Source organism: Dermacentor albipictus, chromosome 1 (assembly GCF_038994185.2).
Source record: "Dermacentor albipictus isolate Rhodes 1998 colony chromosome 1, USDA_Dalb.pri_finalv2, whole genome shotgun sequence".
Classification (NCBI taxonomy): Eukaryota; Metazoa; Arthropoda; class Arachnida; order Ixodida; family Ixodidae; genus Dermacentor; species Dermacentor albipictus.
In genome coordinates this window covers 107,143,725-107,164,268 of record NC_091821.1, presented here as the reverse complement: position 1 = coordinate 107,164,268, position 20,544 = coordinate 107,143,725, and the positions used below count along the sequence as shown (strand labels likewise).

Here is a 20,544-nt window from a genome sequence, read left to right as displayed (position 1 = left end):
GAGTCACATTACTTGGTTTTGGCGCTTCTCGAATCGCCTTTACTTTTTCCGCTGCTGGGTGTACGCCATGCTTGTCTAGCTCGTGCCCCAAGTAACAAACATTTTCTTGGAAAAATTTGCATTTCCCTGCGTTTACACGAATGCCGTGCTTACTAAGCGCTTCTAGCACTTTCTGGGAACGGTGATAGCACTCCGTCAGGTTTTTACCTGCTATTAACACATCGTCCAGGTAACAGGCTGTCCCAGGTATGTTTTGTAAAACCTGGTCCATCACGGCCTGAAACATTGCGGGTGCGCTTGCCACTCCGTACGGCAATCGCCGGAACCTGAACAGTCCCATGTGCGTATTCACCGTGAGCAGTTGCTGTGCCTGCTCATCCAGCTCAAGCTGTAGGTAAGCCTTCGACAAATCTAGTAAGGTGAACACGGTCCCTCCAACCAGTGACGCGAATATGTCTTCTGGCAGAGGCAGTGGATAGTGGTCAAGTTCAATATCCCGATTGACCGTGACTCTGTAATCCCCACATATCCTAATTTCTTTTCCTGTTTTCTTAGGCACGATAACTAGCGGTGTAGCCCAATCACTGTGCCTGACTCTGTACACCACACCAGCTTTCTCAAGGTCACGCAATTCATTCTCCACTTGTTCGCGCAAGGCATATGGTACTGGTCTCGCCTTACAAAAAGTTGGATGCACATCGGTTTTCATTCGTATACTACCAGTGAATCCTCTGATAGAACCATAGCCTGGCTCAAACACATCACCGTACAACTGTTTCAACTTCTTTTCAGCTTCCGCTGCTACCATCTACCTGCCCTCCTGTACGTTATCCACGTCATGTTGCAACTGCTGAACAGCATTTTGCAGGTCAACTTTTAGTGTAGTCATCCAATCTCGACCTAAAAGCGTCGGCATGCGGGCTTCATTTTCTTGCTTTGCGACTATCAGAGGCAGATCGTAGCTTCGGTTCTGATAAGACACATTGACCTTTGCTACGCCTTTCACTTTGAGTGCAGTGCCATTATACACTCCTAGACGCACGTCGTCTTTGGAACATGGGTAATTTGGAAAATTTTCATCAAAGTCTCTTTCAGACATTATGGTCACAGCTGCTCCCGTGTCTAGTTCCATCGGAATCTCCTTGCCGTTTACTTTTACTTTAAGCACAATAGGCGGAGAGCTATGAACTTGGTTAGTCGTACTAACAGTCAGCAAGTCTGTTGACGGCAAGGTCTCTTCAACTTTGTGCACGACCTTAGTTTTGCACATTTTCGCTACATGCCCTGGCTTCGAGCATTTGAAGCAGGTACTTTTGAGAAAAGGACAACTCACTGGCGCGTGCAGTCCGCCGCATCTATGACAGGCGCGAACAATGCCTTTCCCACGTTGCTTCCTTGGACCGTTTTGGGGGGCACGCTGCTCGCTGCTAGCCGTCTTGGTCGCATGTCGCCTGCCTTGCGTGGTGGGCTCCCGATGCCAGTAAACGTCGGCAGGACTGGCGGTTGACCCCTCCGGTAGCATTTCTCGGGTGTCTTTCTGGGCCGTTTCCAAGGCAGTGGCAATTTTGCATACTCGCTCCCAGGTGACTTCGTCTTCTGACAAGGCAAGAAGACGGCATCGAATCGAATCCGTCCTGAGTCCAGCAATCAGTCGATCCCGGAGCGCTTCTTCCAAAAAGCTTCCAAACGAGCACGTTGCAGCCAGTCTTTTCAGCTCGACGATGAACTGCTTTAGGCTTTCGTCCGGCTCTTGCTTTCGCTGGTAAAAGTGATACCGTTCGGTAACCACTGACCGTTTTGGAGCATAGTGCTTTCGGAGAGCTTCTGTAGCTTCTTCGTACTTGACTTCCGTTGGTTTCTTCGGCAGCAGCAGGCTACGCAGAGTCACGTAAGCCTTTTCACCCAGGATTGTTAAGAAGACTTGCAACTTCTTACTTGAGTCTATTCCATTGGCGGTTGCATACAGGTCGAACCTTTCCAGGTAGACTTCGATATTGCCAGAGTCTGGGCAGAACTCGGCCAAAGATCCCAGGGTGTTGGTCATCACTGATGTCCTCGCTTGCCGTGGCGTCGTTGCAGTTTCCTCAGGCTTGGTCATTGCCTCTGCCCGAACGGTCCCACCCTCGTCGCCATGTTGACCAGAGACGCCGTGAAGTCAAGTATTTATTCGGACAGCAACATGAACATAACAGACAGCAACGATTCAGTGGCTTCGCCTTATAAAGGGAGCATGGGTGCAGCCGAGGCATGCGATTGGCTAGCGATACAATAGCACATGTGAACAATGACCGCGTGCATCAGATACGCGGCGCACAGTAACAAGAGAATACGCTTGATAAACGTTGCGCAGATACAACAGTTAAGATGAGGAAACAAATACTGGTGCCCGAGTTTGCTGGCTAAACATGTGCATCTGAGAGGGTGTTGCATGACATGTCTGCGGGCATTTTACTGTAGTTCCTACTAAATTCAAGTGCTGAAAGGCACATCAGCTGTTACAGCTTGTCTTGTCAGTAAAGTAATTTGCTACACGTAATTGGTTACTGAACAAAGTAATTGATATACAGTGAGCATTGCCTTGTAAAGAAACTAATCAGTTATGAAACAATCAAAATGTAATTGATTACAAGTGATTCATTAAATATGATTCGTTACATACAAGTCTGACTGCTTATCCACTTGATGACAAAACTACATAGTAGTGTACTGGTGTATAATTCAGTGCTCAGTGATTGCTTGTGGGCAGCTGTGCCAATCATACGCAATTCTTGCCAGATCACGAGTATTTAGTTGGTACTGGAAGATGATTAGAACAGGTGAACCATGAATGAGTCATAATAGCAAGGTGATCTTGTCATTGTTTAGCCATGTCAAGTGTCGGAAGTAGGTGGCATTTACTTTTCCCTCCCTCAATATAATGCATTGTAGAGATGCATAATTGTTTAAAAATGCATGCTCAAGTTTCCAAAAGTGATGTGCAAGTGTCGACCTCAGGCCACTTGACTAGTTCTGCATAAATAAGAATAACATTGTTAAAATAGGCAGGTGTTTGCAGGAACATGGGACACTTGAACTGACAAACAGTGGTTGGAACAAGGCATGTGTCAGTTGGAGCCAACGTTACAAGGATGACAAGTCTCTCTGTTGAAGCATTGACTCTAGCCTGAGACGTTTTTTGTTTACCACTGCCAGTCACAACATTAGTACTACTACAAGGCATTGTGATATATGTCACAGATAAGGTCGTTTATCTACAAGTTTGAGATCAAGTATTACTGGACGATTTTATAAATTTGCACTTTTGTGTTTCTGTGCATGAAAAATAACCTTGTGCACAGGCACTCTTGAAGCAAAAAAAAACAACCCATGGTTTTTGCACTATGACAAGCTCTGTACTCTGATAAACCTGATGTCATACAATCAACTGTATCGTACACTTCCAATTTGCCCTATTAGCAAATGTACTGCCACTAACCATGCATTTCGATTCCTTGCAATGCCACAGATGGCTAAGGTGCAAAATGGACTGGTGCCGCCATTGTTTCTAGTGTATGGTCTGCTCTCCCACGAAGGGAAATAAGGGGAAAAAAGATTGTTGGACTTACACGTGCCCAAAATCGAAATCTGATTATGAGGAATGCCGTAGTAGGGGACTCCAGAATAATTTTGACCACTTCAGGTTCCTAATGCATTGTGCACAGGCATATTTGCTTTTCACCCCCATTGCAATGTGGCCACCATGGCTGGAATTCGATCCCGTGACCTCGTGCTTATCAGTGCAACGCCATACCCACTAAGCCACCACACCAAGTGATAAGGGGCAGTAGGCACCATTACATATAGATCCCATGACATGTATATTACATTTGATGAAAATAATTACTATATGCATGTTCTTTGCACGACCTAAAGGATTGGTTTGTTTTTCCGAACAGGTAATCTGGAAGCCATCAACTGTTCGATTTGAAGAAAGGTTTGACAAGTATCTAGACCCAAGCTTCTTCCAGCATAGGGCAAGTCTCACTGTGCTTGACTCAGTGTGTGTGATTCAATGTGTATGTGTGTGTGAATGTATGTTGAGATACTATTCAATGAGAGTTTGATGCATATTGTGTGGGTGGCATATAAGGGCGGCTTGTTGACAGACCTGAGCGAAAGCTGGCAAGTCTGAGCCACATAGCCGATAGGGTGGAGGGGCAAAGAAGGAGATGGGGGAGAAATAAGTGTGGTACAGTGCCACAGAATGTGTTGGGAGTTACGTTAACCTTCACTAGGTGGGCAGACAGGGGGGGGTTCATCTGCGAAAGCAAGGAGAAAGTGGGGATGGGTTGGAGAGAGCAAGGAGTTTGACTGTACCTGCCGTAGTAGAATGCCATAAGCACGCGGGAGTGCCGGGTTGGGAGAGGGAAAGACGTGCCTGAGGAGACAATAGGGTTTTAGGCTGTACGGTGTTTGGCGTGAAGTCTGTAGAGTTGGTTCACGGATACCGGAAGCCTGGCATAAAGCTTCACAGGTGAGCTGGTTAGTCCGCTCATTCCCCGACAATCCCGCATGACCAGGAATCCACACAACCTCTACCATTGTGTGTGAAGAATGAGCTATGAGAGAGGCAAATGGGGCAGGAAGTGTTCCCTAGAGAAGTCTGCACCAAGCGAGATAACTAATTGAAACAACTTTCATTATTTTGGTCCTAAAATTTGCCTTCGCTGAATAATTCAAAGTTGACCAGTGAGCACGCACATGCCTGACCCCTATGGTGACCCCGATGGTGACACACAGTGGCAGTGTCTGTATCAGCGGAGCTTAGTGGAGTGTGAACGCACTGAACAAATGTCATCTCGCATTCAAACACCTATTTTGGGGCTGCCCTTGGATGATTTTCAAGCAATAACTGCAGCTAATGATGTTTGATTGCGGTATTTACCCGATTCTAACACGCACCACATAAAAAGAAACTGGCTGAAAATTGCCTGCACGGTGCAATCAGAACACGAAACTAAAATCGGCTTTGCACAATTTGAATGCTTCACCGCACAACACACATGGGTTGCAGCAAAACACAATGTGTAATTATGCTATTTACTTTATTCTAACATGCACGTGAAAAAAAAAAGAGGAATGGCCGAAAATTGCCTGCATGGTGCAATTAGGGCACGAAACCAAAATTGCCTTTGCATTATTCGAATGCTTTACCACACAACACACATGTATTGCGGCAAAGCTGACTTTGAAACATGGCGTGGCGAAGCTGACTTTAGAAAACCAGCTGCCATTGTGCAGCAAGTTTTCTTGCAAAGAAATCGGGTGCACGTTAGATTTATGTATTGTTTAGGAACTCTGTCATTTCTACATTACTTTACTACTATGGCCTCATTGAAAGTGTATGCGCGTTTTGTTTGAAGGCTTGTTAGAATTGGGCAAATAATGTCAAAATGAATCAATCAGCAGTGTGTTCTAGCGTATTTCCGCATCTTGTTTTTTTTTCAACCTGTCGGATAATTTGATAAATTCCAACGCTCCCATCAGGGTCGAATTAGAAGTCGACTGTGTTATAAAGTGAACACAACAGTTTATTTTCAGTTATTCAGAAGAGAAGAAATGACACAGATAACGGCAAATGCACTCCTAGTATGATCCTCACTAGAGAGTGGAGAACGTATGGGTACATCAATGACATGGTGGGACAGAAATGCAGGAATTTAGTGGTATGTCAGTGACAGTGAAAGGTTTAAAAGCGAATTCAACTGGAAAATTTGATGTTGGGATAATTATGACATTTTTATCAGACTTGTGGTATCCAAGTAAATAAGTCAATAAACGAAAGTGCACATACAAGTGGGACCAGGAAGTGTCTCCCTCTCTAGTCGTGTTCACGTGCACCATGTATATCTTGAGGACCAGATACCAACTATCCCTGCACCACTCTGCGGCTTTTGATGTAATACCGCTGAGCAACGCGCGTCTGAGTGGATTTTTGGCATGGTCAACGAAACAAAACCAAACGACTCCTAATGGTTGAGGCCTCTTCCTTGCAGATCCATTGGTTCTCAATCTTCAACTCCTTCATGATGGTAATCTTCCTGGTGGGTCTGGTGAGCATGATCCTGATGCGCACCCTACGCAAGGACTACGCCCGCTACAGCAAGGACGAGGAGATGGATGACATGGTGGGCAATGAGTGGCAAATCGTGCAAGTGGTAAAACTGAAATCACATCTCCAATAACCCCTCCCCTTTGCTACCTTCATTCTTGGGAGCTCTCTTGTCTACCTTCTGCAACTGTTGATCGGTGAATGTATATGGCACGTTGCACTGCACTGCATGCTCCTTGCGCCTCCTGGTCAGCATGTGTGTTAGCATTATGGTGCTTTTACATTACCATAAGCTTTAAAGGGGTCTTCAACCACCACTTACCGTATTTTACTTGCATAATGATTACACTCGCGTAATGATCGTACCCCTGAATTTTGTCATCAAAATTCTATTTATTTCCTTTCCCGTGTAATGATCGCACCCCAAACTTGCCATAGCGATATGTCGTGTGCCAAGTCTAGCTAATGATGATCGTGCTTACCATCTGCCGAATGCTACAGGAACGACTCTTTAAGACATACCAAGCGGTCTGCACGCACCAAACATTCTTAAGCAGATGCCCCATTTCATTCCTTTCATCACTTTTCACACTTCCACGAAAAAAAGGCTACAAGCAAACTTGCCTTGGCTTTATTATTTGTAGGCTTTATAATGGTTGTGGTCAACAACAAAAAAGGCGCTTTTCGATTCTTCTCGTCTGCACTCGTGGGCACGCAACAAATCGTGAGTGACAACGATAGTAGCCACTGATAGATTAGAAATGTACCCTATTTATACGCTGACGCTTGTACACAGCTAAGATATTCGCCCACCCATAGTGGAAGCGTGCCGTATTGGGATAGTAGTGAATGCAAATAGCCGCAGTTTCTGCAGCGTGCCCGCCATGGGTTTCTATGTCACTGGCAGCTAAGCGAGCCCATCTCTGTTTCTGTCCCCTCAAAGTGGTCATGGCTACGTTATTGCCACAAACTTGCCGATAGTAACAATATTATTCATTGCTGATATGGAAGAAACTGTTTCAATGCGCGTTGTGTACTCGCGAGAAGAAAAAAAATCGCGTTTGGCACATTTGGCTTGCTCCGCCGGCCGCCATTTTTGTTTTGGCGTCCCACCTATTTGTTGACCTGTTGTCATCCCGCAGCAAACGCGAGATGGAAAAAAAAGTTTTCTTTTCGCGGGAAATTTAACCCGTGTAATGATTGCACCCCTGAATTTGCGCCAATTTTTTTTTACAAGAAAGTGCGATCAATATGCGAGTAAATACAGTGAGTTTGTTGAAAATACACAATCCGCGGATAGCATACTCTGTGAACATCTCAGCCAAATTTTGCATTTGTGTGCAGTGCGTGGACACACAAGCCGAGCGCAAAGTCTTTTTCTCAAACACTTTCTGTTCAACAGAAGCCTTCTCCGCACTCTTTTCCGGCTACTATATTTTGTCATATAGAGTAAAACCTCATTAATCCGTACCCACTTAAACAGTACTTTCGTTTTAAAAGTAGTAAAAGCAAACCCCCGGCTCAGCAGCCATTGAACATACAGTAGAATCTCGATAAGACGAATCTCACGGGGTCACAAAAAATATTCATATTAGCCGAAATTCGTATCATCGAAACAATTAAAACTAGCTAAATTAAAGAGTCGGAGGTGAACTCATTCAGGCACATGTATGTAAAAACCATTTATTTCTTGAAGAAAAAGTATCTAATGTCCTTCTGCTTCTTTTTATTTGTCAAGTCACTTAGCAGACTATGTTCAAAACCATAAAAACGCGTGCATGTGTCGTCGCCGATTTCATCCGTGGCCATAGCACGCCTCAGAACTCTGAGCGCGTGCAGCGTTTCAGCCGCCGGTGGTGGTCCTTCGCCGTCACCCACGTCTAACAAAGAACGTGGCCTGAAGCACAGCAGCTACTCTGTCCGATCGCACGCGGACAAGCTCAAAAGCAACAAAACTGCCACTGCTTCAAACTCTCTGCGCCCAGTCGCGGCCTCTGCGCTATCCGGCGCCGCGTCCACGCCTCCGTACCAAAAGAGAAAGGGAGAAATCGTGTGACTTCGCGCTGTTCTCTTTCGTGGTTGTCGGTGGGGCGGCATTTATTAAGGCGAAAGCCTTTAATGGCTCATGCTCGCGGTTGCGTCCGTCCGTGCGCTGGAATCGTGCCAACTGTGGCCTCTCCTCTGCGCAGCGGCGCAACCTCTTAACCTCCTTAGCAACCGGCTTGCCGGTTGGGGGCGCACTGTGCATAGCAACCGTGACGTCGCACAGTAGCGGTAGAACGAGAGCGCGCGCGCGTCAGTGGTGGCAGCTGCACCGCCGCTTCTTCGCCACACGTCTCGTTGCAGTTGAGTGAGTGAGACGCATGGCTCCGAAGCGGCCCAGTGATTCCGCGCCAAGTAGTTCGGGGAAGCGGCAGCAAACGCCGGAATCCCCCAACACCAAACTCCAAAAGAACAAGGAGCGAATGTGCATGCAACGACTGAACATGTCAGCAGATGCGAAAGCAAGGGAGGCAGAACGGAAACGCCAACAGCGACTGATTAGATCGCCGGGTACCAAAGGCAGGGAAGCAGAATGAAAGCGGCAGCAGCGACAGGCGATATCGCCGAACACCAAAGCGGATGAATATGAGCGCAGACGGCAGCAGCGACTGGCTATGTCACTGAACAGCAAAGCCAGGGAAGCGGAGCGCAGACAGCAGCAGCGTCTGGCTTTCGCCAAGCACACTTTAGAATTTCCAAAGTGTCTTCGGTAATTTTCGTATCAACCGACGCGGGTCGAAAATTTATTCGTAACAACCGTTCTCTAGCATGTTGCAAAGTAACGGGGCTCGGCCAGGACCACAGAAAAATTCGTATCATCCAGGAATTCGTATTATCCGCGATCGTACATCTAGCTTCCACTGTAATGCATTTTGTATCCGCATAAACCGTACCAGCTTATTGCATGCATATTGGTTAAAGGGGATGTGGCAATGAAAACTTTTTTGTTTTGTTTATGGGAATAAATTGGTGAAATTTGCCATTTAGGTGTGATTTGTTATGCTGCGATATAACTGAAATTACTTTTGTGCTACCTATTATAGTTTTTGAGCTCGAACAATTGACAGCCTCTAGTGGTCATCCCCAAATTAATTAATTACATATAAGTTCGCCGAGATTTTCACATCCGCATGTTCACAAAGGCCCATTCTGTGCATTAAAGCTATTGGTTTATTTTTTAACTGCCGAAATGAGCACAAAAATATTTTTAAGCTTTCCTATGCATATTGTCTTACTAACGACATTTGCAAAAAATGCATTATAAATTTTTTTGTGAGGTGCAGTTAAAAATGGACAGCTTTATTGCACTCATCGTTTCCGGATGTAAGGGCAAAAGACAATGATTTTGTCTTCATTCGTTGTGAAATGGCACTGGAATGACTGAAAGCAACTGCATAAAAAATGAAAGCTGAGAAAATGGAGCTCAATGTTTCATTTGTTGTAAACATTTAAATCTTTATTTTGAGCATCTAAAACCCACCTGAGATGTAGTCCTTTGCCTGTGAGGGCAAGTATTTTTTTACATTTTTTACATTTTTTTACATTTTCTGACCAAAGAACTGCTGAATTGTAACTGCTGATGTCAGCTTCAGTGCAGTTAATTTTTGAACGTTCTTAATGGTGAGTCTATGTATAACGAACTACTGATATAACAACCACTTTTCACTGAACTATCGAGTTTGTTATAAACAGGTTCGACTGCACTATCCTTTCTGCTATCCTCTCTCCCTGTCCCTTACTTCCATGCCCTTATGCTGTCTGCTGTTCAGGTGTCAGCAGACTCAGCTAGACAGTGCCGCCAGCAGTAACATTCTTCATTTTTCTAACCCGCACCCTTAATTCATGATCAACCAGTCACTACTACCACTACATTTTCCTTCAGGAATATATACTGGCATTTGATCTTGTGTAGAACATTATTTCTCCATCTCAATTAAAAAGAAGAGTTAATTTCTACTATGCTTTGCCTTTCTTCATTGTTTGCTTCATGTGGTTCAGTGATGCTGCCGCTGTGCCACTTGTGCCAATCTGCACCGAGAGGAGACTCTGCTACATCCTGCTACATTTCAGCAAAATATTGTTGAGGTGGAGACAAGCTGTTGTTGTTGAATGTTTATGCAAGGCAAATGTGAAGCCACCAGCTGACACTAGAACATGGCGGCCAAAGTGCCCCAGCAACAACAACACTTCTTCGTCATCGTCTCTTGTCTGTATGTCCTGTTCTACATTGCGATGCTACGCCGCTAGGGTTGCAGCGCTAACTCGGCGCAAGTGATTATGGCTCGGAAAAGGCACACACGTAGGGCTTTAAACGAGAGACGTGAACAACATCGGTTCTTGGCTGTACAGGTGACAGGCCTGGCTCTTCGGGAGCAATCTTGTACGTCGCATCCGAAAGCTGTCGCAGTTTTACGACATACCTACCGACATTGAAGAAATTACTCAGCGCGCTGAAGCCAGACAGCTTGCCTGCAGACGTATCTGCCTTCAGCAAAACCAAGAGTCAAAACAATACGATCTTCTACACAGGTCCATTTTTTACACTCCTGGTGAGAAAGTATGGATCTGAATACTCATACGCCGTCATGGACTTTCCGAAAAGCTGCAAAGACGCTACTTTGGGCCGTACAGTGTGATCCGCTGCCTGAACAACGTGAATTACGAGGTCATTCCTGACAGTGACATTTGCTCCACTCGCCGCAAGCAGCTACCCGAAGTGATGCATGTGGTACGGATGAAGCCGTTGTACACCGCCCTCATACGCTTAAATTGTGCATCAGGACGATGCTTCCTTTGGAGGGACACAAATGCCGCGCCTGTACTCCGTTGAAGTAGCGGACAATGCGAGTATGCATGAGCGTTTTTTATGAAGGTGCAGTGAAGAAGTTGCGGTTGCACTCGGTATGAAAAAAGCAACCTGCCGCTGTACCTTCTGAATAGGGCTCTACGACCCCTGTGTTTGACGTTGCACCATGTTTCTGTTATGGTTATGATTGGCTGTAGTGGACAACCCATGTGACCTGAATATTTTTCGTTGTCTTCAGGCATCTAGTGCACTTATATTTGTACATTAAAGAAATGCAGTATAGTAGCTCACAGTAACTGGCCATTACACAGATAGTCTGGGGGATAGTGGAGCTGTGTCAATTGACATGTGTGGGCTGCGTTTACGGTAAAGGCGATAAGGGAACAGATGCGCCAAATTGCATCAAGAGCAGTTCTCTGCACCATCCTGTTTCAAAACGCCATTTTAGCTGAAAATTGTGCCGAACCTGCGCCAAAGAAAGCATAAGAGCCAAGGCCTTGTTCCGTTGATGCTGCATTGCTAGAAAAACTGAAACCAAGACCTAAAGCATGCTATCATTATCCTGGTAGTCAATGGACCTGCCATAGCTGACAGATACAGCCGATGTCGTCTCTCCATTTGCTGTTTTCATCAGTTCTTGCTCATTTGTTGCATTTTGCTTCAGCATAGGTTGCAGTGTGCTGCCACTGTGCAGCTTTTAACGCGACAGCGTTAAGGAGCTCGTGTCGCAGAAAAGCAGGTGTCGTCGGTGTCTGCGTCGGTGGCGTTGGCCGTGAGCGATAAATCCCAGAAGGCACTTCATAAATAAAAAACACCTTGCAAGATGGGCTGGTGGGAATCGAACCAGGGTCTCCGGAGTGTGAGACGGAGACGCTACCACTCAGCCACGAGTTCGTTCCTTCAAAGCGCGACAAAATCGCCTCTAGTGAATGCGGTGTTGCCTTAGAAACGCGCCGTAGAAAGTTATACTGCGGTGTATGTCAGTAATTATGACCATGTAACTTACAGAAGTCGCAGTTTCACGAGTAGCGAAGTATGTTTCCGCTACATTTCTTCTGTGCTCTGCGCACACGCAGAGCCATCTTGCTGCAAACACAGAAGAGCCCCTCCTCGCAATGTACGGCGCTGCCCCGACACGCGGCGCCCCACTCATCCCATGATCGTGTCTACCTTCATGGCGCGCCGCGGCCCGGTTATCTGTGCCGATCGCGACGTTTCGGTGGCGTAGATCGTTCGAGTAGGCGGTGCGAACGGGGTGCGATAACGCTCTCGCGTTCCACTCTTGAAGGCGAAGCTTAAGCGTGCTCCAATTTTTATTTGTGTCATTTGTGTTGCATTCGGGTGCTCCTTGTACTAGCGTGGCACAGAGCCCGCCCAAGTAGGCTGCTGGATCAAAAAGAAGCCTTGGGTAATACCCAGTTACACATTGTTTAGCATAGTTTTGGATGCGGTTAACTTTGTAAATAACTCTAAATATTCGTGCTCAACTGCTGACACATAATTTGCATATTAGGGGACCTTTCTTGCAACCCTACACGATCAGAAGAGCAGATTCTCATAGTTGTAATTTAAACAGGCGTTGTAACTGTAACTTCTGTTTAGTGGTACACGTCCAAAGGCATCGTCTTACTTACATGCCCTTATTACACAATGTTTTTCTTGTTTACTTTTATCTTGCTTGCTTAAAGCGCCGCGTATGTGCAAACGCCTGTTGCATGTCAAATTGGTAGAAGCAACTTTATACCGCGATATGCGCGCAGGGTAAGTAGTCAATTACAGATAATAGAAAAGTAATTTTCATTTCATAAGCCTGATTGATGCGCATAAAGCCTGCTTCATTATGTTTATTGACTATTTCAGTTAAAATTGAGACCATCTTGTATATAGATGTATGTTTGCCACTGCGCCAAAAATGCCTTTTGCTACACCAAATCTGTGTTCTGCCTGTGTCAGGATGTGCACCAGAAGGTCAAATGGCTGTTCCACCACTGAGTAAAGGCAATTGCTAAGCCTATAGCATGCATCATGTAGGATTGTAAGGAATTAATAATGGAGGGCAGCTTCTCAAAGGAAGATCCTGTTAGGTGTTGCTGAATAAAAAAGACACCCAATGTTGCCTTGAAATGTAGCCAGGAAATAGCCAAATACAAAATGTAGTAGGTACAGAAATAGCTAAACATCACTCTTAATGATTAAATAATTGGACTTTGCACACTGAACTTATGTTTTTCTTGTTTAGCCTTTTTGAAAAAGCTTGTGCCTTCAGACTTGCACCTGTACAAAATTGGGTCTTTAATTAGTTGCACATAACTGATGTAACCTGTCTGCAATCTGACTTCACGTGGATGCATCTGTAGATCATCTCTGTTGCGTCAGCATGGAGGTACGAGAGGTAAAAAAAGAGTGAGTGCCACAGGAAAGGAAAGGGGAGAAAGGGTCAGGTGTCTGAAAGATTTGAAATGAATTCAAAATTGAAATTCAAAAATTAATTTTAGTATTGGAATGAATTAGGCTTGGAGCAACATATCTGATGTAGAAAATATGTTGTAACAATCTTTGTCTTTATGTTAAAAAAAAGTTCACAAACACTTTGTGTATAGTTGGTGAATGGATTAAAAAAACATGCATTGACAATGCCAATTTTGTGTTCGACACACGAAGTGTATCATCTAACATACTTCTTGACTACACATGAATGGAATGTTACTGCTGATAGATCTGCAGATGACAACTGCTTTCAGATAGCTAAAAGCTTATTGTGCAGGGAATGTATTCAATGGAAGTCTTGTATATTGCATTGTTATGCAACAGTCACATTTGAGTGCAAGTGAGATGTGCGTTGTGCAAGCATGAGCCTTGCCAGCTGCTGCACTTGGCGATTAATGCAATGTTATATACTGTAATGCAGAATACTCTCATAGGACTTCATGAACACTGCTAGAAGCATAACAAGACAAGAAATTGCTGGTTCAAGTAGCTGAAAGTATCTTGCAGAAGTAAACTTGTAGTTTCTTGTTAGATTTTTCAAAAGTAGTTTATTTAGCTACTCGTAGCTAAAACAGTCCTGATTGACAAGTTTGAAAGGGGCTAGATTTGGCTAAACATGGTGAAATTGGCAACATGGGATCTTGTGTGCATGCTCATGGTACGTGCTCCCATCCACAACTAAATTTGTGCCTGCATCTTTTGTGCATTTGTTGCTGGTGCATCTCGGGAGTTGAGATCCTTGTTTTGGGGAAGAGCTTGACATGGAAAAGTTCCTCCTCTGCTTTTTCTCCCTATTGTAGGGGTTGGAGGACGGGACTTCGGGAATGAAACCCAAACTTGGGAGGATTTATTCTACATTATGTACAGAGAGGTGAGCGACATTTAACAGTCGTACAGTCATTACGGGCCGGCAGCAACTCGGACGCTGCGGCCCGCGGCAAGACGTTCGAGAGAGGTGAATCAGGGAATCGGGGCATGTCCCAGAATGCTCAGGTCTCTCTGGAAGGCTTCTTATAAACCCTTCGAGCACTGTAAGTCACGTCATTTTTGACCAATAGGAAAGTCCACTCCGATGACGCCACTTTCAGCCAATGGTAGACGCCCGTGTCGCGGTGTCACACCTGGCGGCTCTCTGCGGTCTTGCCTCGCAGACTGGCAATGCACTTCTAACGAGGAGAAGGGGAGGGCTGCTCATGCTCCATTGTCCGAGGCCCACCTGCTAATCCCGGCGGCGCACGAACTTGTTGGCACGTGAACTTGTTGCCTTAAACTTGTTTGCTCGGCCGCTCCTCTGGAATGTGCTTTCCTGCTTCGGCATTCCTCAATTAGCTGTGCTGCGACTCGAAGTGGTTTGGGGAACTCGAAGTAATCGCAGGAAACAGCTCCATATCTAACAGCTCGTCCTCGCCCCGGTAGTTCTGAATGGCCGGTGAACTCAATTCGCTGGCCATGAGGAACGCTGATAGAAGCTGCAGGGTACTGGGGTCGAGCCACGTTTGACGAACTTCGGGATCCTTGGCCCTGGAGAACAGACGTCAAACAAACAAAACAACACAGCGCTGCCCCACGTGTAAGCGCAGGCTCTTCACCCCTGACTCGCCAGGCTATTACTGAGTCAAAATGAACCCTGATATTTTATTTCCCCAATTTTGACAAAGCAGTTCCAACCACCCTTCCAAACAGCTATGCATTTCTCCTCGATTGCCGACAAGACCAGACTACTATTGTTGTTGCAAAACAAAAGGGTCGTTGACGATGCAAACAACAAATGAAAACAGCCGAACATAACTTAAGTGGCCTAACTACACGAACAGCATGTTTCCAATCTATCGCAGTGGCGTACTTATCGCACGTATTGGTGCCACTGAACAATCTGGTCAACCTCACAAGGACATAATCACAAGCGCACTAGCCTTGTGGTCACTATTCAGAACGCATACTTGTGTCATAGGCAAACTTTTCGTTTACGCTTACTCACGTTTCTTCCCTGAAAGTCCTACAGGACACGTGACATAAACGAACAATTAAACTTGCGGGACTTACACACTCCGCAGAACCCTTAAACTAATGCGTCTTTTAATAACTCGTTCCACGCGTACTTATAAGAGAAGTCAGAATACGGCTGCCCTCCACACACACTAGCAACCCAGTGTCTGCTTCCTTCCGTCCACACAGGACACGCGCTAATGGAACTAAGAACGCTTCACCGTGCAAATCACGCACTCACTGAAAATCTACGCGCTTAACCTTAGAAAATTCAACACTTAAAAAGAAAGAAGGTTAAATAACACACACGCGCGTTACGATAGGCCTCTCAACATTAACCTTGACCCTCAGGTTACTCACACACGCAAAAAAAAAAAGCCTATGTACTTATTAATGAGCATCTCGCGAGACTACATGTTTACTTAAAACGCATCTTTCAAATTTCGAGCTTCTCGAACGAAAAGACAAACAAAGCTCAAACCTTACACATTGAAAGAAATCCTAGTCTCAAATTGCGAAAACTTTCCGATGCTCAAAATAAAAACAAAACAACACGTTTTCCTACTACGGAAGCTCTCTTGGCCTCCCTTTCCAAACGCTTATGTCTGACTCATACTCTGAGCCGTCCTCGCGGTGGTCGCGGCTTGAAAGCTACTCTGGCTGCCGAGAGACAACAAAAGGGCTGACTAACTATCAGCTCCCCCAAGACGTTACGGTCTCCTGCCAATTTGCGTCCTCGCGCCCCGCTTTCGACACAAACTCGATTGACCGCGTCGCTACTCCCCACCTGGTCTCGTCCTGCCACCTTGCGTTTCTTCGAACTGCACGCTGAGCTGTGAAAAGAACTACGGAACGACGAAGAGTTCAACTGCCTCGTGCCCTTTGTCCGCGTCCGTGCAGAACATTCTTCGCGGTCCCCCTTTGACCGGTGGTTTGAACGTTTAGGATGCGTCAGCATCGTCAGTGACGACCGCACCTTTCTTCTCCTCGCGCCCTGCCCATTTAGGGTTCTTGCCATCTTTGGCGGCGCTACATTAATTACCGTCTTTCGGTCTTTACTGCGCTTCTTTTTACGGCGCTTTCTCTTTGCACTCGCTTTCCTGTCGCCTTCTCGTGCCTCGTGCTGGCCGGTACACATTTCGTCGGCCCGGATCGGTCTCTTACCCGCACAGTCTGAGTGATTCTCACTTAAATCAACACTCTCTCTGCCTCGACTGGCGGACAGCCCAACCGACTCTGGCACAATGCAGCAGGCTTTACTCGAGTAAGACAACTCGCACTCTTGCGAACTGCCCTCTACTACATTGCCCAGCTCACGCTGTGCATCGGCACACAGCCCGTCGGTATCGCTCGCTGTCTCACGCGCACAGTCCGAATGATTAATAACGGAATCATCCCTATCTAGGCTATCTAGACTGGCGGAGAGCCGCACCGATCCCTGAACAATGCAGTTCTCTCGTGGACTACGGAGCTCGCCATCCCGAGAACTACTCTCAACTGCATCGCTCAGTTCGCACTTCACTTCTGCACGCAGATCTGGCTCTACATGGGTGCTCGCGTCTGTCGCGTCAACAGTACCCTTTTCCTCGCTAGCAACCACGCTAACCTTACTAGCGACGCACACACGTGGTAACTGTGCCAATTTGTTCGCAGCTGGCCTAGCTGTCTCCACAGTCATCTGTTGGCACAGCACCTCGTCGCTCTCACTCTGGCCTTTAACGGCCTCTGTTGCCACCAAGGCATCGTTAGCAGCTAGCCTTTTCCCTTCACTTATGAATCTGCAGCCAATCTCACAAGCACTACTCTTCTCGTCGGCTTCTGGCGAAAGTCCGCTAGACACTTCCTCATTCTTTCGCTCTGTACTACCTACAGAATTCTCAGACAGCCGTTCTCTCAGTGCCAATAACTGATCACAATACTGTATCTCGTTGATCAGTGCTGCCTTCTCTCTCTCATACTTTTCCTCGCTCACGTTCGCGTTCATTCTCACGTCCGTGACGCTCACACCTAAGAGTAAGTTCTTGAAGCTTATGCTTCCGTTCATTCTCGCGTTCTTCACGCTGACGTTCACTCCTAAGCTCACGACGCTCTCGCAAACGTACACGACGCACACGCTCCCGTGGCTCCTGTATCACTTCCCAAGCAAGCTCAATGCTTTTATCATCATTGCCACTATCTTCAATCGCCTTTATGATAGCTGGCGTTTTCATCCGCTCGTCCGCCTCAACTCCCAAATCGTCGCACACCAACAACAAGTCTAACCTCGTCAACCTTCTAAGATCCATGGCAGCTGCCCCGACAGGTGGTTAAAACTGTTTTCCTTAATTAATTTGTGCAAACACACAATGCATCAAACTCCCGATTCCCAGAACTATCAAAATTGAACACACAACCTTTGAGTCTGGCGAATCATAAGGAAAAAAACCACGCGCTCACTTACGGTTGCAGCACTCTGCCATCCGGTTCGTTCGTCCGCTGTTCCCGGTTCCTCCGGATTTCCTGGGTCGAAGGCTCGCTCCTTCTTCGCTACTCCCAGTTTCTTCGGACCTCTTTCGACGAAGGCTCACTCTTCTTCGCTCTTCCCGGTTCCTTAGGATCTCTCTCGACGAAGGTTTATCCGTAGCGCTGCCACCAGCTGATGCGTTCGGAGGCGATCCCACCGCTGCCACCAGATGTAGGGGTTGGAGGACGGGACTTCGGGAATGAAACCCAAACTTGGGAGGATTTATTCTACATTATGTACAGAGAGGTGAGCGACATTTAACAGTCGTACAGTCATTACGGGCCGGCAGCAACTCGGACGCTGCGGCCCGCGGCAAGACGTTCGAGAGAGGTGAATCAGGGAATCAGGGCATGTCCCAGAATGCTCAGGTCTCTCTGGAAGGCTTCTTATAAACCCTTCGAGCACTGTAAGTCACGTCATTTTTGACCAATAGGAAAGTCCACTCCGATGACGCCACTTTCAGCCAATGGTAGACGCCCGTGTCGCGGTGTCACACCTGGCGGCTCTCTGCGGTCTTGCCTCGCAGACTGGCAATGCACTTCTAACGAGGAGAAGGGGAGGGCTGCTCATGCTCCATTGTCCGAGGCCCACCTGCTAATCCCGGCGGCGCACGAACTTGTTGGCACGTGAACTTGTTGCCTTAAACTTGTTTGCTCGGCCGCTCCTCTGGAATGTGCTTTCCTGCTTCGGCATTCCTCAATTAGCTGTGCTGCGACTCGAAGTGGTTTGGGGAACTCGAAGTAATCGCAGGAAACAGCTCCATATCTAACACTATGCACTCCTCTTTTCTGTCAAAGTACTACTGCAGTGCTATCTATGTAAGTGTTACAGGTTACACATTATCTCAGTTTATTAATTTAATCTTTTAGCTGGTCTTTTCAGAAGTTCTATGCATCAAGGGCCTCAAACGTTTGTCATTGCTGTTGTAAAGTTATTATTTCCAGTTTCGTAGCTTATTAGAACCAGAGACTTGGCAGTCACATGTCTAGCCATATTTGTAAATGTGGATAGAAATTTTCATGGCAACTTCAAGTAATTGTGAAAATATCTTTAAAGGGGTCCTGAACCACCCCACAGTCTTCGTGAAAAAACATAGTCCACAGATAGCATACGCTGCTGTTAACACCACAGCCAAGTTTTGCAATTGTGCGTGATATCTCGAGATGGCAATCGGAGCACGAAGTCAGTTTTCTCTCAAACGCTCTGTTTTCAACAGAAGTATGCTCCTTACTTTTTCCTGGATGCTTTATTTCGTAATATAGCAGATTCCCATACGCAGCTGCTGTTGGCCAATAGCTGACATCAATCAAGAAGGGTGTTTGGATGAGTGTGCTTCGGTGTCGTAGCCGTCGGGTCTCCCCAGTTTCAACTTGTTTTGAGCACTCGGCTAGCCTTGAACCATGTGAAACTTAAGGTCAGACCACACACACGATTGCCAGTGTGCTGTCACTCCTGGCCGCTCCTGGTTAGACGCTTTGGCAGACTTCGCTTATTAAGCTATTGACAGTGCTTCAAAACGCGCAAGTTGGATGTGATTACTATCCGTTCGTCAAGCTGGTGCAGGACAAAGCCTGTCCGGATCATGTAGCACAGCCAGACTGGAGTATATGAGTGCGAGCACACACTCTAAAGCCCTGTCGTGCATGAAGCAAACGCTGTGCATAGGCACTACAGTTGCAGTAGCTGTGGTCAGCTACACAGCATAAATATTGTGGCCACCGCAAGGTGCCACGACGAGTCCGCTGGCTGAGCACACTGCGGCTTGCTGAGAACAACCGCGTTTGGCTTATGTTCAGCACGTTGTAGACGCCAAAATCAGAAGTAGTGGCGTCTAAGTGAACATCCAAAATCAAATTTGAACTGCATGCCACGATGATGTTCAGTAGGCAGAGTGTTGAGACCACGCCCCACTCTGCCATAGCCTTCGCAGGGCACAGCATTGAAGGAGCCGAAGCACCGCAAAGGGCGTGTTTGATTGCCAATAACTCGGCTTTTCCTGAACACACTGAAGTACGTATTTCTATCGGGCATGGAAATGTGTGTAAATTTGTATATTCTCAGCTTCTAGAGTACTGCTTGCAATGAGAACAGTGCATGAAATGATGCAAGGGAAAAATGCCTGACATACGTCATATGCACACACATAGCAGGCAGTGCTGTCAAGACAGCAGTTATTAGACTGCACATTGCTTAGCAGGAAAAACACTCGATTTTGCATTCAACCAATCTGAAGGCGATAGATTGTTGTTCATAATTTGCAAGTAGCAAAGTTAAATGCTTTGTAAGGGAAAGCTGAAGTTATCAAAAAGTTACGTTTCATTGATCTTAAATTTGTTGCTTCATTAACCTAGCGCTAAAAACGAACTGCAACGAAATTTCGCGTTGACTAAATTGGCTATGAGTAAATAGTATATACTATTGTAGGAATCTTTGCAAAACTGTAGGGCTGGTAATTCTCCCAATATTCTTATTACAGTTAATGTCCAATTTTTTATGGCACCTTGTAGGGGTTGGAGGACGGACTCCCGGATGAAAACCAAACTTGGGAGGGTTTATTTTACACTATATACAGAGAGGTGAGAGTCAAGTAACAGTCGTACAATCATTACGGGCCGGCAGCAACTCGGA

General features: G+C 46.2%; 2 protein-coding genes across 3 annotated transcripts in view; one reads left to right on the top strand and one right to left on the bottom strand.

Annotated features, from left to right (window-relative positions):
* TM9SF3 (transmembrane 9 superfamily protein member 3) overlaps positions 1-20,544 on the top strand; it is a 114,715-nt gene that overhangs the window by 18,331 nt on the left and 75,840 nt on the right. The window contains exons 5-6 of one of the 2 annotated variants that reach the window (XM_070524416.1): positions 3,936-4,013; positions 6,036-6,197. In XM_070524416.1, coding sequence (XP_070380517.1) covers positions 3,936-4,013; positions 6,036-6,197 — 240 coding nt within the window. The remainder of the gene's footprint in view (positions 1-3,935; positions 4,014-6,035; positions 6,198-20,544) is intronic. The other variant, XM_070524417.1, reaches the window with a different exon arrangement.
* Positions 807-2,346, bottom strand: LOC139055542 (uncharacterized). Its single transcript, XM_070533048.1, has one exon. The coding sequence runs from the start codon at positions 2,096-2,098 to the stop codon at positions 809-811; it is 1,290 nt and encodes a 429-aa protein (XP_070389149.1). The 5' UTR covers positions 2,099-2,346; the 3' UTR covers positions 807-808.